This window comes from Hippoglossus stenolepis, chromosome 2 (genome assembly GCF_022539355.2).
Source record: "Hippoglossus stenolepis isolate QCI-W04-F060 chromosome 2, HSTE1.2, whole genome shotgun sequence".
Classification (NCBI taxonomy): domain Eukaryota; kingdom Metazoa; phylum Chordata; class Actinopteri; order Pleuronectiformes; family Pleuronectidae; genus Hippoglossus; species Hippoglossus stenolepis.
In genome coordinates, this window is record NC_061484.1 from 10,466,565 (window position 1) to 10,481,868 (window position 15,304).

Sequence of the window (15,304 nt, forward strand, 5' to 3'; positions counted from 1 at the left end):
AATGAGGAACAAGAAAAACCGCATTGCGTTTGTATGCCTCCGCCAACCAGTTCAGTTTACATGTACATATTTCTACATACTTTTCCACTAGGCAAAAAATGCACTTTGTGAGGTCACTATGACCTTTGACCACCAAAATCCAATCCGTTCATCCTTGAGTAAAAGTGAATATTTGTACCTAATTTGAGGAAATTCCCACAAGGCAATCTTGAGATATCGTGTTCACGGGAATGGGATTAAAGGACGGACGGACAGATGGACAAAGTGAAAACGTACTGCCTCAGGCCACTGGCAGTCGCTGGCACAGAGGCATAAAAAGATCAGGAAACTGCATATTGACATGGTCCACATACAGAACTGTATGTTGTTATATCCAAAGCTAGATGCCACTAAATCCTACACACTGAACCTTTACAACAACTTCAGCTGAATGTCACATAATATCAATGTTGTTTTTGAGAAAGGTTATTTTGTTTGATAAGGTCAGACAACCAGGGATCAATATCTGCAAAAATAAACACGTCTCTACAGGAGGGTCACACACCTGATGGCTTCCACCATGGCTCGGGGGGGGAAACAGTGATAAGCTTAGTTATGTTATTTAAAAATATGCAAGATGATCATATAAATAGGGTGTCTTTAAGTTTTCAGTTTACAAGCTGCTAGTTGATCAATAAGGGGGTGGCTGTATCTGAAGGGGGTAGAGCGGTTGCTCCAAACACAAGGTCGGCGGTTCGATCCCAGTCTTTACCATCTTTACCAAAAGCAGCTCAGTAGTTTGGTATAATCCTGTTGAGTGACAGACAAACAGCAACAGAACCCCTTTGGCGTAGGTAATTATACAAATTATGCATTTGTCAGATCTCTAAAACACGACAGAGTATTAGGGCCACTTAAAAGGGAAAACATTTTTTGAGATTAAAGTTGTAATTTTGGGCTGCGTGTCATGTAAGAGCGAGATTATTAGAAGATCCACCTGTCGCTTGTGTTATTGTGGAGTAGCCTATAGGTTTCACAAACAGAATACTTAATCCTTTGTCACATCAGCACCACATCATCATAAGTGTCATGACTTTGAAAAGATTGAGAAAGAAACAGTCTGACACTGTATTCTGAAAACAAAAAATCAACACACGGACTTGGAGGAAATGTTTGTATGGTCGACTGAATAATGTTGGTTGCATCTGTGTGATATTTCTCAAGAAACAATGACATTGGTCCAAGATTCTGGATCCAGGAGTGGAACTCAGGCGAGTACCGATTCTCCTTGTTTCTTATCTTCTAAATATGTTTTAAATTTTAATATTACAAAGTTTCAGATTTCTTTTCTTCAATACAGCTATTATACTTCATTATACTAAAAAGGCAACCAATATCACACAGAGATCAACTGTGTAAAAAATGTATTTATTAATATAAATGACACCCATGAAAACCTGATTATCTTAATTATCTGACACTCTGCTCATGGTAAATAGAAAACAAATCACTTTATGGCCGTCTGAGTACAAACAAAATGTCACATTTTGTTGACACAGTAAACACACATCAAAGTAAAAGCAAATGTTATCCTCCAGAAATACACATTTGTTCACACTGAATTGTCTTGATGCTTATCTGAACAGACACACTGTGTGTGTGTGTCTGCAGGAGGACTGACACATACATGTTATAGGAAAAACTGTTTCTTACTCTACATTCTTATTTGCCCACATGACCTTGGACTGGAACAAAAAACAAATCAGTAACTTCTCAAAGAAAAAGAAAGTTAACATGAGGCTGTAACCAAGGACACATTTAGATCAATGGACAGTTCACCAATATAACGGCAGGATCTCACACTCAGGAAGACGCCAACAACACTATTGCACATTGTTATCGATTGGAAACTATCAATTTGTAAGTCCTCTGTTTTGAGTTGTGACTTATAACTGACCTTTAAACTTTAATAAGGTTAATTTCACCTTTTGCAGAAAATCCCATAAAAAAGGGAATTCAACCAGTTTCAAAAATGTAGGACAGCAGCAACATAACCTTTGCCATTTGGTCTATGAAGGCTGCCTCTTTCAAAAAGGATTTTCTCATTGGTCTGTGGTCAAATTTGACATTAAAGGCACTAAATAAAAAGAAATGACCAACTTCAACTTCCTCTTCTGGTTACCCTTCATGAGCTACAGCAAAGAAATTCAATTATTCCTCCCTGATTGAGAAAAGAGCCTCTACTGTTGAATTTGAATTGTGGTATTCATGTAGACAAAATCAAAAGTGATGGCGCACAATCTGAATGGGTAACCAGGTGAACATCTTGTTTTCCTTCCCAGCCCGTCTTGTAGTGCAGCGCAACATTTCCTTTATGTGCAGACTCTCCGCCTATCATCAAACAGTTTACGGACAGTGTAGACCTGAGGATGGACAAGGAAACACACAGACAGCATGATGTTGAGTGTTCGGTGGTCCGGCTGCTTGTAAACCTTTAAAAATGTATCCCCAGTGCATTTATATACCTGAGTAAAGGCCACACACAGCATCACCATCATGCTGGCACAGGACCAGAAGGAGACCCTCCAAAGGTTATCTTCTAGCAGGTTTCGGTCCCGCGCCTCGAAGGCCCGCAGCACCGTCTGCATCTGACGGCTGCGCTCCAAGCGTCTGTGCAGAGAGTCCATGGACTCCTGAGGAAATAGGTGAGATACAAGTAAGAAAACAAGATAACAGATGGACAAGTTGGTATCAGAAGTACAGAAGATTTTTCAATAGTTTAAGGCCCAAAGTCCATCGTAAAGGACAGAAAACACTGCTGCTGAGGCCCTGTCCACACTAATGACGATATTTTGCTAAACACATTTTTTCCTCTGCATTTGGGAATTGCATATTTCCAAAAACTCAGGTTTTGTACATGTAAAATGAAGCATTTGGAAAATGACAATAACGCAGCTTACGTCACGCATGCCCTCTGCAGCTCGTGCAAGAAACAATAAGAAGAAGCTCACTCAAGAAGCTCACTCGATAAGCTCACTGAGCATGCTCATGATCCTCTCCTGTCTGTACAGATCGTTGATGTAGACTATATAGCCACCTTCCGGTCCAGCATGTTCTATCTGTATCCCGCCGATACTTCCAGGGCATCGTGATGTCACCTGAAATCCCACTCTCATACATTTGCATAATACACAGCTAGAGGCTAGTCGGGCATGCCCCCTAACATGGCCAAGGAAAGCGAGAGCGGAGCCTGACATTACCTACACTATATGGAAGAGCTTGACCAATCACAGAGTGGGCCAGCTGGCCAATCAGAGCTGACTTGGCTTTCTCGCGAAGGGGCCTTTAAAGAGACAGGAGGTAAAACCAAGTGTTTCAGACAGAAACTGAAAAAAGGAGCTGCAGCAATGGACAGTATGAGGAGAGTGATGTGTTTTCTGAACATAACAGCATGTAGACCTCTTTAAGTTCAAATATCAAAATCAGCTGTTAGAGCATGATACTGGTTCATTCATCCATTGCTGTACTTTTGTTGAACTTGTTTGACGTGCAGAGCAGCAAATATTCCTAGCTGGTGTTAGTGGTTAGGAGTCCACACGTATTAGCTAAAGATTAAGGCTCGTGTTATTTAACATTTTCCATAATGTCAGCGAATTCGAAGAGAAGACCAAAACCAACAGCGCGTGGGCTGGTCGCTCAATACTTTCCCCACTTCCCCTGAAGACAGAAGAGATTGTGTCAGGAACTGCAGTATGTGGTTTTCTATTCGTACAACAAACTGTCAGTTTCGGCAGAGAAATAAGATAAAAATGTAGCCATACATACAATATTTGTTGTTTGAGGATCGATTAATTGCTGGTCATGGTATTTTCCTGGGATTTGTTGACAGTAAGAGAAAAAGAAAACAAGTCTTTGAGGAGACTCATGAGCAAGGTCGCTTGATATTTAATGAACAAAGACAGAGAATAATCATTTGACCGACTGTTTTCAAGCTGGAATTAATATGTTTTGGTTCTGAGACAAATGCTACAAAAGCAAGAGCATTTGTAATCTTGAATAAAAGTTGTCTTTATACTATTTATGATGATAAAACCTAACCAACAACTCTGTTGGTTATCCCTTTTTCTTGCCCAGATGTTGTTTTGATACTATCAAAGCACATATTTCCCAACAACAGGGCTTTTGTTAACAGGTCAGCTGACTTAGTGAAGGAGATTTCCTTTATTTTTTTTGAAGTAACGTCTAAACCACAAACATGCATCTCACCCGGATGTCGTCGAGCTTGTACTCCAGCAGGCTTCCGTCAGGCTCCTCTAACCCCGCCCACTCATCATCTCCACCCACGTCTCCTCCCTGACCCTCGATGATGATCTCGAAGAACACCATCTTCTCTGAGAAGCGGCTGAAGCTGTTGTCAAAGCAGATCTGATAGTCCCCCGCCTCCGTGGGCTCCACCCTGCGAATAAGAGAGAAAAAAAAAAATCGAACAGGCAGATCCGACAGAGCTGAGATATAAAATATGATCCAGAGTGAGACTGCACTCACACGTGGACTCCGTCAGAGCGTCGGGTTTCGATGATGAGCAGGACGCCCTCTGGAGAAAGGATGGTGAAGTCAACATCCATACCAGCACCTGCTATCACCTGGATATAAACACAAATACATTCACATACTGAGCAGCAGGCTCAAAGTATGATCAGAAGTTTCTCCCCTTTTTTAAAATGTTACTTTATTAAATAATCAGAGTTGAGATATGAATAAGAACTACGTTTACAGAGACAGTGGACATTCACCAGCAATCGTATGAGGCACGCTGCAGTCATATGCCATGTGCCTTAACCACAAGGCCAAACACTTTGAAGAGGGGTTAAAACTACATTGCAGTGGAGAGCATGATGTTGTCTTTCAGACTCTCCCACTAAACAAACACACTGTGGACTGGTAAATCTTTACATTATGAGACGTGTTCCTGTGTAAATTAACCCCTTCCCTTTTTTCACACTTTATTGTGTCGTAGATTCAACAGATAAAACTGACAATTCTGCCCATCAATCTACATTTAGTAACCAACCAGATACATTTATGAAAGCATGTTTTTAGCCTATTTGTAAATCTACAAATCTGTTAAAAATCCCAAAACTGATATCTCCCATTTACAAAAGTAAAAATCTAAAATTCACACTATATGTCAGGCCAAAAAACAAAGTCCAAGAAGTCTCTGCTGACTGCCTTGATAAAACTTTGGTGAGGCAGGAGCACTGTGAACTTAACAATTGTGAAATGGAGGAAGTTGGGAGCCAGCAGGACTCTGACTGTCTGACAAGGCTCCTCTTGACTGTTTGACAGGCCAAGAGGAGCCTTGGCCTGAGAGGTGAGCCAAACCACAACTGTAGGTTTATTTGAGCTTCAGCAGTTCTCAGCAGAGGAGGAAGAACCTGATGGAAGGGCGACCATTTCAGCAGTGTCCATCTAATAGCGAGACAGAGGCCTAGACTCAGAAATCCAAACACTTTGACTGTGTCCAAATCACTTCTCATTGTAAAGTCTACTATATAGTAAGTTCGCCATTTTATTGTGCCGTCTAAAGAGAGAATTATGATACCTTACGTAGAGGACTCATTGTATCCCACAATGCATTGTGAAAAGCTGTGTAGAACCTAAGTACATACCATCATGCATTGTGCTTGTGATGGATGAAACAAGAATGGACCTACCAAATTTCAATTTGTCATTATGGCTTTATTAATGTAGTGTTATGACGGTTTGACTACTTTTTTAAAAAAGCATACAAAATATTCATCATGCACTGAGCTCCAGTGGCTATGGGACACTCCTTCTCACAGAAATGAGGGTGGGAGTCTCTATATAAACAAATATCAGCTGTTGTCTTCAACATGCTGATATTTAACTAGTAAACACTTCAACTAGTCTAGTGAGTGAAAGAATTCAAGAGCACAAATGTTTTCCCAGCTGTTGCCCCAACACTGCACCAGGATCAGGACAAGGGCCAGGACAAAGATCAGGACTAGGGCAAGGAACAGAACCAGAACTAGAACCAGGAATAGAACCAGGACTAGAACCAGGACTAGAACCAGGACTGGGGTCTCACTTCAGTTCTTTAACTTGCTGGATGACCACAGACAACCAGGATGTGAAGGTTTCAGACCAAGCCTGCAGTTTATTTACACAGTGACTCACTGAAACTTACTCTGAGCAGTGTGACATGTATTGTTACAGCCAGTGAAATATTTGAACCCTCATCTTTCTGAAGTGAAGCACGTGTGTTATATTATTGTGTTCATACACAAGATGTGCTGGAATGACAAAGTTTGACATGACACGTTTTCAATCTTTCTGGAAGATACTGTGTTATATATATGCTCATCATTAGTCAGGCTAACTCCCACCGGGTGAAGTTAATGGAGGGAATCAGTTGTCATAACAGCTGCAGCACAGACGTGGTTTATCCAGAATATGCCTGTAGCGTGTCAGCTAGCTGGAGGGCTGCGGTTAGCACACACACACGCGCGCAGACAGACGCGCACACACACACGCATACACGAACACAGACGCGCGCACGCGCACGCGCACACACACACGCATGAAGACGCACGCGCACACACACACACACAGTAGTTACCTGATATTCGACCTCCATCGAGCCGTTCTTCGCCGCTGACTGAAAGAAGCACTCGGATCTTCCGGCGGGCACCAGGAACGTGAACTCGCTGTCCTGGCTGTGACCGAAACACCGCACAGACCCGACACACCAGCCGAAAACAACCGCGAAGACCAGCAGCCGCCCCCCGCAGCCTCCGTCTCTCCTCCGGAGCAGCTCCATGGTGAAGGTGGCCACTAACACGACGCTATCTGAGCTCGGCCATCTCCTCGGCATCCCTCTTCCGCAGCACAACTTTGAGACGCCGTGATTGGACGGAGAACCCCGAACAAGCGCAGCGCCGCAGACCAATCAGAGGAGGAAGAGTAGCAATCCTCCTCCAATCACCGTGGAGCTGAGGTCTTCACCCACAGCCACCATGAGCGTTTCTATAGCTACTGTGCGACCTGTAGTCTGTACTGTCTGTGGTGAATGACAGACTGAACACATGAAGTTAAAACTCAGTGTATGATGATGATGATGATGATGATGATGATGATGATGATGATAATAATAATAATAATAATAATAATAATAATAATAATAATAATATAACGCTGAACATTGTTATTTTTGTGTTGGGCCTCCACGATAAGCCATTTGGATTATTCCCCCAGGCACCCAGAAATAAACAAGTACTCTGAAGCAGTACAGCTGATTTAGTTTTTATAGCTCATTAAAACAAAACAAAAAAATGTCAAATGCTTGAAATTACCCTGTACTAGCCTCTTGCATGCAGCTCTCTTAAGCTGCTTTCAGCACTGATCTCCGGAGAATCTCCGGAACTCTTGAAGGACATTGTGTTAAAACACAAATGTCCAAATGAAAGCCTTTGGAATTTCAGTGGAATTTCTCCTGCCAGACCCCAAAGTGAAAACTCCACACAATGTCCGAGGCAGAGTTAGAAAAACCTTCTGCTCCCGTTTCAGGACTAAAAAGGAATAGTAATAACTTGAAAAAGTGTGTGTGTGTGTGTGTGTGTGTGTGTGTGTGTGTGTGTGTGTGTGTGTGTGTGTGTGTGTGTGTGTGTGTTGTTTAATGCAGAATAAAGCAAGAATAATATTTCTTGTAGTTCATATACTAATTATAGATACATATTACATTTGACACAGCTTTTAAATCTCAAGGAATATGAATCAAACTTGCAAGATGAATATATCTGTGACGATTCTCATGGTATCATGGCCATCTTCAGCAGCTGCACACGTGTAAATAGACAACTGGATGTTATTGTTTCCAGAAATATAGTAACCTCAACCATAGCAGGTATGGTATGACCTCCATATATAATGGAGGTCAAAGTATTCAAAAAACAGCATAAAAAAAAATATATATATATATACATACATACATATACATATACATATACATATATAGTTTGTTAATTTACGCAACATGTTCCCAGCATCTACATGCATCAGCATGATGCCGCTCTCATACAAAATAGAGGCCGTACACATACTGTATATAGTTACGACATGTTTAATGCATATTTAGTATGAAATATTACGAGGGAACAAAACAAAATGTAAAAATAAATATTATCAAAATAAGAATAAAATACTAAATGGATTGTATAAAAGTTGCAAGCATAATATTTAGGAAACACTTGTAGTGGAAAATTGCACTGACCAGTGTCTAAGGTAGTGGAAATCCCCCTGACCAGGTGTCTCACTGCTGTGACACTGTCTACCTGACAGGATGGAACCCTTATTTTGCGGTGTCTCACTGCTATGACCTTGATAAACAGGGTGTATGCCCTTATTTGGTGATGTTTTCTTTTACAACTGCTACAGCGGACGGACAGACACAGATGATGATCTCCTGTCTTTCATGTCTTTTTTCATATTATGTTTTATGAAACGCCTCTTTGTATAAGTTCTGGCTTTTGTGAACTTGCGGCCAGTTCCATTTTGAGCACCCGTGCTTGTTGTGTAACCTCTGCAGAGCTTACTATTATAAAGACTCAAAGGCAACTCCAGTCTGAGAATTTCATCATTTCACATCTCAAGATGAATTTCCATCAAACACTATTTTGCCATTGGCAACAGGATGTTCACGCGTACAACTCCTGAAGATGCAACATCAATGTTCACGTACAGCACATAAGAAGATGACATATTTGATAAGCAAGAAAAACAAAAGTATTTCTATGATGAAAAAACAAGATGAAGAAAAACAGAAGGAAACAGCTATAATTATGCCTCTTCCTGCACTTCTGCTCTCAATACGTGAACTGGAACATCATAGTTGTATGTTTCGCAAATGTAACAAGCAGTTCCTTAAATTGTTCTGATAAATCACTTGTAATATAAAAGGAAGATGACAAGATTACTCGACGTGTTGCAACTCCTAAAGAAAACAGTGACAGTAAGCAGGGGAGGAAAAAGATGGTGCCACATTAAGTGTTACACTTGAGCTCCATTCTCCTTCACTGCATCCAGTCCTCTGCAGCTGTAATTAGAACACAGAGTTCCTCAAAAATAAAGAATAGCAAAGAGTTGCTCAAAGCATCACCAGAGAGGTTTATATTGGCAAATATTTGACATGACAGTGTGGCCTTGTGAGCGATGCTCACTTGATTCTGCATTAAAGCACAGATGAATGACACAGTGGGTGATAGGACAATTATGTTGTAGCAGCCAAAAAGGATAGGTATGAATTAGCTTAACCCCAAACTCAGCCTCCTAAAACACCTCTACTGTCACAAAGACTGAGGTTAAAGTCACCCTGACAAATCAATACAAATGTGACAAACACACTACTCAGCTACACAAAGCGACGTTTCTCAGAAACAGACAAAGAAGAGGCTAAACTGAGAAAACAAACCAAAAGTGGTTGAACAGAACATGAAACACAATGAGTGAGAAATTGAAGAGAGAAAAGGAAGTGTGAGCTGAGTGATGATAACTACATTCAGTAGTTTTGGGGAGTGTCCAACACACACACACACACACACACACACACTCACATGCACATTACTCTCTCTCTCAGCCTGTTCCCCATATCATCTTCATTTCCTGCTTATATGAGGACGCTTAAAAAGCAACTTTACTGATAGCTGACAGCGGGAGAGTGGACACAAGAGGTGAGGGAGGGCTGGGATCTTTGTTGGGTGCAGGCAGAGGGTCAGTTTTTAAAGGTGAGGAATCAAGAAAATCTAAATCACAGAGGGATATTGCAGAAAATGTAGTTGATTTTATTATATTTATTGTTATTTATTGGGATACATTTTACTAATATATCCTAGAGGAGCTTCCAGGGAGTGTGTGTAAGAACCACCCCCCTGCTGCTGGATGATTGACTGAGCTGTGGAGGAACATCAGGTGCACATCCAAGGTAATTTCCCTTAAACACCCTCAAGACAAAATGTAGGAGTGAGGTCTTTGTTTTGGATTCACAGAACCTGCCTCTACTGTCTTTTCTTGTGCGCTCGCAGTAGATACATAATGTAGAAATCCCTTGGTTTCCCAGAAGCAGGTTGCATTACAAGCACCATACTGAGGCTCTGTCTCTATGTCTTGTGTCCCTCAGGCAATTCTTTCTTCATTGTTTCTCTTGTCTTTCCATTGCAACATTTTTTTTGTTTCTGTTTTTCTGTTCCCATGCTCCTTTGCTCTACCTATTACCCCTAACCCTGTCTCTTTCTTCATCCCTTTCCCCACTACATCAGGCCCTTCGACCTTCAGCTCCAGCGCCCTAGGTGGAGGTGTGATCTGGTGCGGGATGGCAGAGGGAGATGTAGACACCTGCCCCCATGTGTTTGTAGTGGACGCTCACTCAAACTGTGTCTCCGTGCCCGGGGAGAAGAAACCGATGTGGGCAACGGCAGGCCAACAGCTTCTCCTCCTGCTGGTGGGACTGGCCATGTTGGGACTTGTCGTGCAGGGGTTTTTCATCTATACGCTGTACAGAAAAATGGAGGTGAGGCTGATGTCTGCATGTGATTGTGTGTCTGTTCCTCTCAGTGAAAGGGAGAGAGAGCGCTTGGAAATTCCTCTAGAATTTCCCTATTTCACTCAACGTCAGTCATGACGTGGACAGCTCAAATTTGTGCATGGGTAACCATTCGCTCTTTAGGGTTACAGGATGATTAAATGTGTCTGTTTCTAGTTCCACTTCCCTTTCCTATCTCTCTCAAGTGCAAAGCCTCAATATAACTTCACTTTTCTGAGACGGTTTAATAATGCTGTTTACACTTGCTTAAAATTCTAGAGGTAAGTTCATCTTTCAACATCATTCATAAGTAAAAGGATAAAGGAAACCAAAGCAATAGCCAAAGAAGACTCATCACTTTACAGCGTTTCTCAGTAGGAGAAAATGTTGGCATTTAACATGTTATAATTATTGTGTTTTAATTTAATCTGTTGCCTTTAGTAAAGTACAGTTTGCCAACACCACAAAAAATGTGCTTGTGTCTATATTGAATTTGTGAATGACTTGATATTTCCACAGCTCTACACGTACATTTCTATTGCGCTCTAAGCGGCAGGACACTTCCTGTTCTTACACACTATTGAACTTTTGACATCTTGTTTGCAAACAAGTACAGATTTTGAAACGTGTTCATCTCTCGCTCTCCCTTTTTTGTTTTCTTCCTCTTGCTGCAGGTCCTTTCCCAAGACGGGTCTCGCCCTTCCTACCTGAATCTGTCCAACCCTCAAGCATCTGGCCAGCAGGTAAATATCATTGTCAACATGTGTCCTAGGCCTCCACCAAGGCAGTTCAAGGGCTGGTTCGGAGCCAGTGCCGAATCTCAAACCAGTTTTTTTAGATTTGGCAGCCCAAGATCTGGCTTTCAGTCACAAAAACTGGTTTGAAGCTGGCACCAGCACTTAGTTGGTCTAGACCAGTGGTTCTCAAACTTTTTCTGTCATGCCCCACTTTGGAGCTAGAATATTTTTCATGCCCCACCCGCTCCCCTGCCCCAACAAAATTATGACAAAATGGGCCAAGTTTAACATGTGTATTGACATAACGTACACATGAACATTAAATTCACATTACTTTCAGGAATTTCTGTTGTGCAAATAAAAAACCTTTTTCAAACAACTTTTTGTGACATTTGCCACTTTTTTCAAAGAATAGTGCAATAACTTTGCTTAAATTCAACTTAATTGAAGTACTTTTGGAGACATTTATCACTACATTCCTCCATCAGTCTGTACTTTTTCAAAAATAGAGAAAAAATAAATTAAATTATAATCACTTTGTTACAACGCTGATAAAGCTCAACCAAAAAGAACACATGCATGTGACTGGGGTGTAATGTTTCTAAGTGTCTTCTTAATTTGTTGGGTCTCATACTGTCAGCTGCCAGAGTTTTCAGACCTAAAAGACACACTGGTCTCTCCTCATGTCCTCCTTCATTCACTGTGAACCCAAGAGCAAGATAGGCTTCATCGTGCTTTCTTTTCAACTTGGTTTTTGAACACTGTGTCTTGTTTGTCACTGACCGGCTGCTTCACGTGAACGAGCTCTGATCTCACTGTGTGTGTCTCTGAGCGAATGAGTGGGGGCGGGGGCGGCGCCCTGTGTGTGTGTGTGTGCGCTGTCTGGGGGCACACACACACACACACACATTTCCCGCTCCTGGTATTTCATGCTGGCCTGATACGATGATGATTTAACAAATTAACGTGAACGTGAGTTTACTGTTCGCGAAAAATATGCGCGACATGCACAACACTGTACAGGGAGCCGCTGCAGAGCCGCGGGTTGAAGAACGATGTGTTTACTGTTCCACCGTTAAAGAGACGTCAAAACATTAGTTCCACCTCACATTTCCCCCTCGCGGTCGCGCGCCCCACCTGTTATGCCGGTGGGGCGCGCCACACAGTTTGAGAATCACTGGTCTAGACGAACGAACCGCTTAGTTCAGCGGCTGGGGTCGGGATTATTGACCCACTACCAACTAATATTACCAACAAAAAAATTTGGACCACCATTAAAAAAAACCAAAAGAGCCCTTTGTGTCGTGTGCAGTCGTAAAACTGAAGCTAAAAGCAATCATGACGAGCAGCGCAAATGCTTTGGACCCATCGTGTTTGGATGAAGATTTGCAAACACAGGAGCAACACTCGAAAAGAGACGCTGTTATTTAGTTCACACCTGGATTTAAAATGCGTCCTGAATGTGTCTCCTGTGTAAAGCGTGGATCTCACTTCCCTGCTCTACATGCAAATTTACACGTAATGTCATTTGTGTGAGTAAAGACCTAATTATTTAATTTTTACAGAGTTGACAGATGACAATGTTTGTGTGTCAGTGTGTCAACCTGAGAGAAAGAGGAGTCAGGAGGTGCTGTATGAATCTGGTGTAGCTGCAGTGAAGAAACATTTCACCAATTTAAGAAAAGTATCAGTCATGATGTCGTGGTCAGTGTGGGTATTTTAGTGATGGTCACAAACAAATCAGTGTATGGGCACAGATAAGAGGAAAAATGGGTTCAGTTCACAATGAAACTTTTGCGGGTCAGAGGACGTCACCTGAGTAGGCGGTCCTTCATATGTGCCCCAGGACACATATGAAGTCACACAGACCACATCCGAATGTGGTCTGGTGTGATCGGATCACTATCTGATCTGAGTGCGTCCACACCCGTACTTAGAGCTGTCCACTTGTTATGGGATCACAAAAACCACATGTTAATACCAGGTGTGTACAGGTCCAGAGTCACACTGCCTAATATGTGTTGGATTTTCGAGTTTTCACTCCTTTTCTTCTGTTTCAGGGTGGCACCATGATGGGTCAAATGGGATCGAAAGGTAAGGAATGATCATAATTGATGGTGCTTATGCTGTACATAGTGGGAAGAACAGTCACAGTTATATGATAAATGAATTAATGCTACACTTCTGACCTACTGTCAACATTAAATTGAATGCATAAAATGAAGTTTTAGCAACATAACATCCAGGCTCTAACATGCTAAACCAAACGTGAACATTCAGATACAGTTTTTTTACTTTGATTGATCCATTGGTTGATTGATTGACTGATCTGAACCTGTTTTCTTGAACAGAGCTCAATGACATTCACATACAGCGACCTCACCCGGAGCAGGTTCAACAGAGGCCCTTTGCTCACCTGATGGGTCAGTGCCCTCCCCTCATTTTAATAATAAATATTGTCAATGACCCAAATGGTTGAATTTAATTCATATTTTTTATTTTCTCTGTTCAAAAAATCTTCTTGTGTTTCTCTCAGGCTCCGACACAGACTCCAACACTCCTGTAGGCTCCAACACTCCTGTAGAGGAGAACAATGTGGTGCAGTGGATAAATGAAGGTGGCGAGGCCATCACCCACCAAATGGGCTACGACAAAGGTCGACTGTTGGTGGAAAGGGAAGGTTACTACTACCTGTACTCCAAAGTGCAATTGAATGCTGTGTTGGAGTGTTCACTTATCCTGCACAAGGTCATGAAAGACACCAGTGCCTACGGCCGATCAATAGAACTCATGAGGTCGAAGAGGTTAGTCCTTGTGCTGCACTTCACTTCCTCACTCTGTCGCTGCACCGGTGCTAACTCAGGTGCATCCTGTTTGTATCTTCACATCTGTGTATTTGGAGGCAAGTTGACACCAGTGCTGCCTTTATTGTTGTGAAGTGAGTTTCTGTTGAGACACCTCGTCTTGTTTTTTTCCACTAGCTTACGCTGCCGGACACCAAAACCTGTGAGCGTGAAGCCTTTGGACGGGGAAGATCTGTGGAACAGCTTCCTGGCTGGGATTTTCCATCTGCAGAGAGGAGATAAAATTTTTGTCACGCTGGATAATATACAGAAGATTCGTCCGGGAACTGCAGACAACTTCATGGGGGCCTTCATGATATATCCATAGAACCATTAACATTACCGCTGTCACTTATCGTGACAAGATTATATGTTTGAGTTCATTTACACAACATGTTGTATTAAATTTCATGCATCCAATATAACAAATATGTATATAATCCAATATACACTGTACCTGATTAATGTATTTGAATGAAAAAGCAACAGACAGTTGTCATATCATAAAAAGAGTATCTGATATTCAGGTTATATTCTACTCTAGTATGTTACATATTTTTCATGTGAATAAATAACGGTTTCTTATCAAACATAAATGTGAGTTGACATCACTTCCTGATTAGATAATATGTCACACAGATAAGTTGATCAATCAAAAATGTTATAACTAAACTCTGCAAACACATAAAAGGCTGTTTGGAGCCAGCTTTGAAACCTGTGTGCAGAGGAGGAGGATGTGGTCGAGCAAGGGTGCACTGATCGAGAGAATGAAGAGGGTGCAAGAGTTCTGAGCTACTGAGGTTGGTTTAGGTGACTCGACACTTTTGAATGTGTTCAGGGGAAAGTTGCATAGTTTCACTGCAACAGTGTCTGATGGAAAAAAAAGAGACATGCCAATACAGAGACAATAAGCAAAGGTGAGTTTGGCAGCCAATCGGGGATTACTGCGGTGAAAGCAAAGTGCAATGAATGCCTGCCAATAATAAAGAAAAAAGTACAGGAAACCGCATAGACAGGTAGGCAGACAGGTTGCACAATGCGCATCACTGCTGAGAACATTTGAAATAAGTGGAAAAACTGACCACAGATGAGATTCAGAATGTGGGTCATTTCCTGCTCAGAGAAACAAACAAACATCTTTGCATCTGAGT

At 41.8% G+C, this 15,304-nt stretch overlaps 2 protein-coding genes across 3 annotated transcripts; one reads left to right on the forward strand and one right to left on the reverse strand.

The window, feature by feature from the left end:
* Positions 1–1,388: 1,388 nt before the first annotated feature.
* tmed1b (transmembrane p24 trafficking protein 1b) lies at positions 1,389–6,918 on the reverse strand. The gene is made up of 5 exons (XM_035171126.1): positions 6,620–6,918; positions 4,525–4,622; positions 4,246–4,435; positions 2,505–2,672; positions 1,389–2,402 (listed from the first exon to the last, which is right to left on the reverse strand). Exons 1-5 carry the CDS (start codon positions 6,872–6,874, stop codon positions 2,352–2,354), a joined length of 762 nt encoding a protein of 253 aa, XP_035027017.1. The 5' UTR covers positions 6,875–6,918; the 3' UTR covers positions 1,389–2,351.
* A 2,701-nt stretch (positions 6,919–9,619) lies between these two features.
* LOC118115472 (tumor necrosis factor ligand superfamily member 14) lies at positions 9,620–14,743 on the forward strand. Of its 2 annotated transcripts, none has more exons than XM_035166635.2 (8): positions 9,620–9,779; positions 9,888–9,976; positions 10,311–10,561; positions 11,248–11,316; positions 13,371–13,404; positions 13,662–13,733; positions 13,847–14,114; positions 14,292–14,743. In XM_035166635.2, the coding sequence occupies exons 3-8, from the start codon at positions 10,364–10,366 to the stop codon at positions 14,479–14,481; spliced, it is 831 nt and encodes a 276-aa protein (XP_035022526.1). In that variant the 5' UTR covers positions 9,620–9,779; positions 9,888–9,976; positions 10,311–10,363; the 3' UTR covers positions 14,482–14,743. The 2 variants fall into 2 exon arrangements, with proteins under 2 accessions (XP_035022526.1, XP_035022535.1); XM_035166644.2 differs by having other exon boundaries at positions 9,683–9,725.
* The last annotated feature ends 561 nt before the right edge of the window (positions 14,744–15,304 follow it).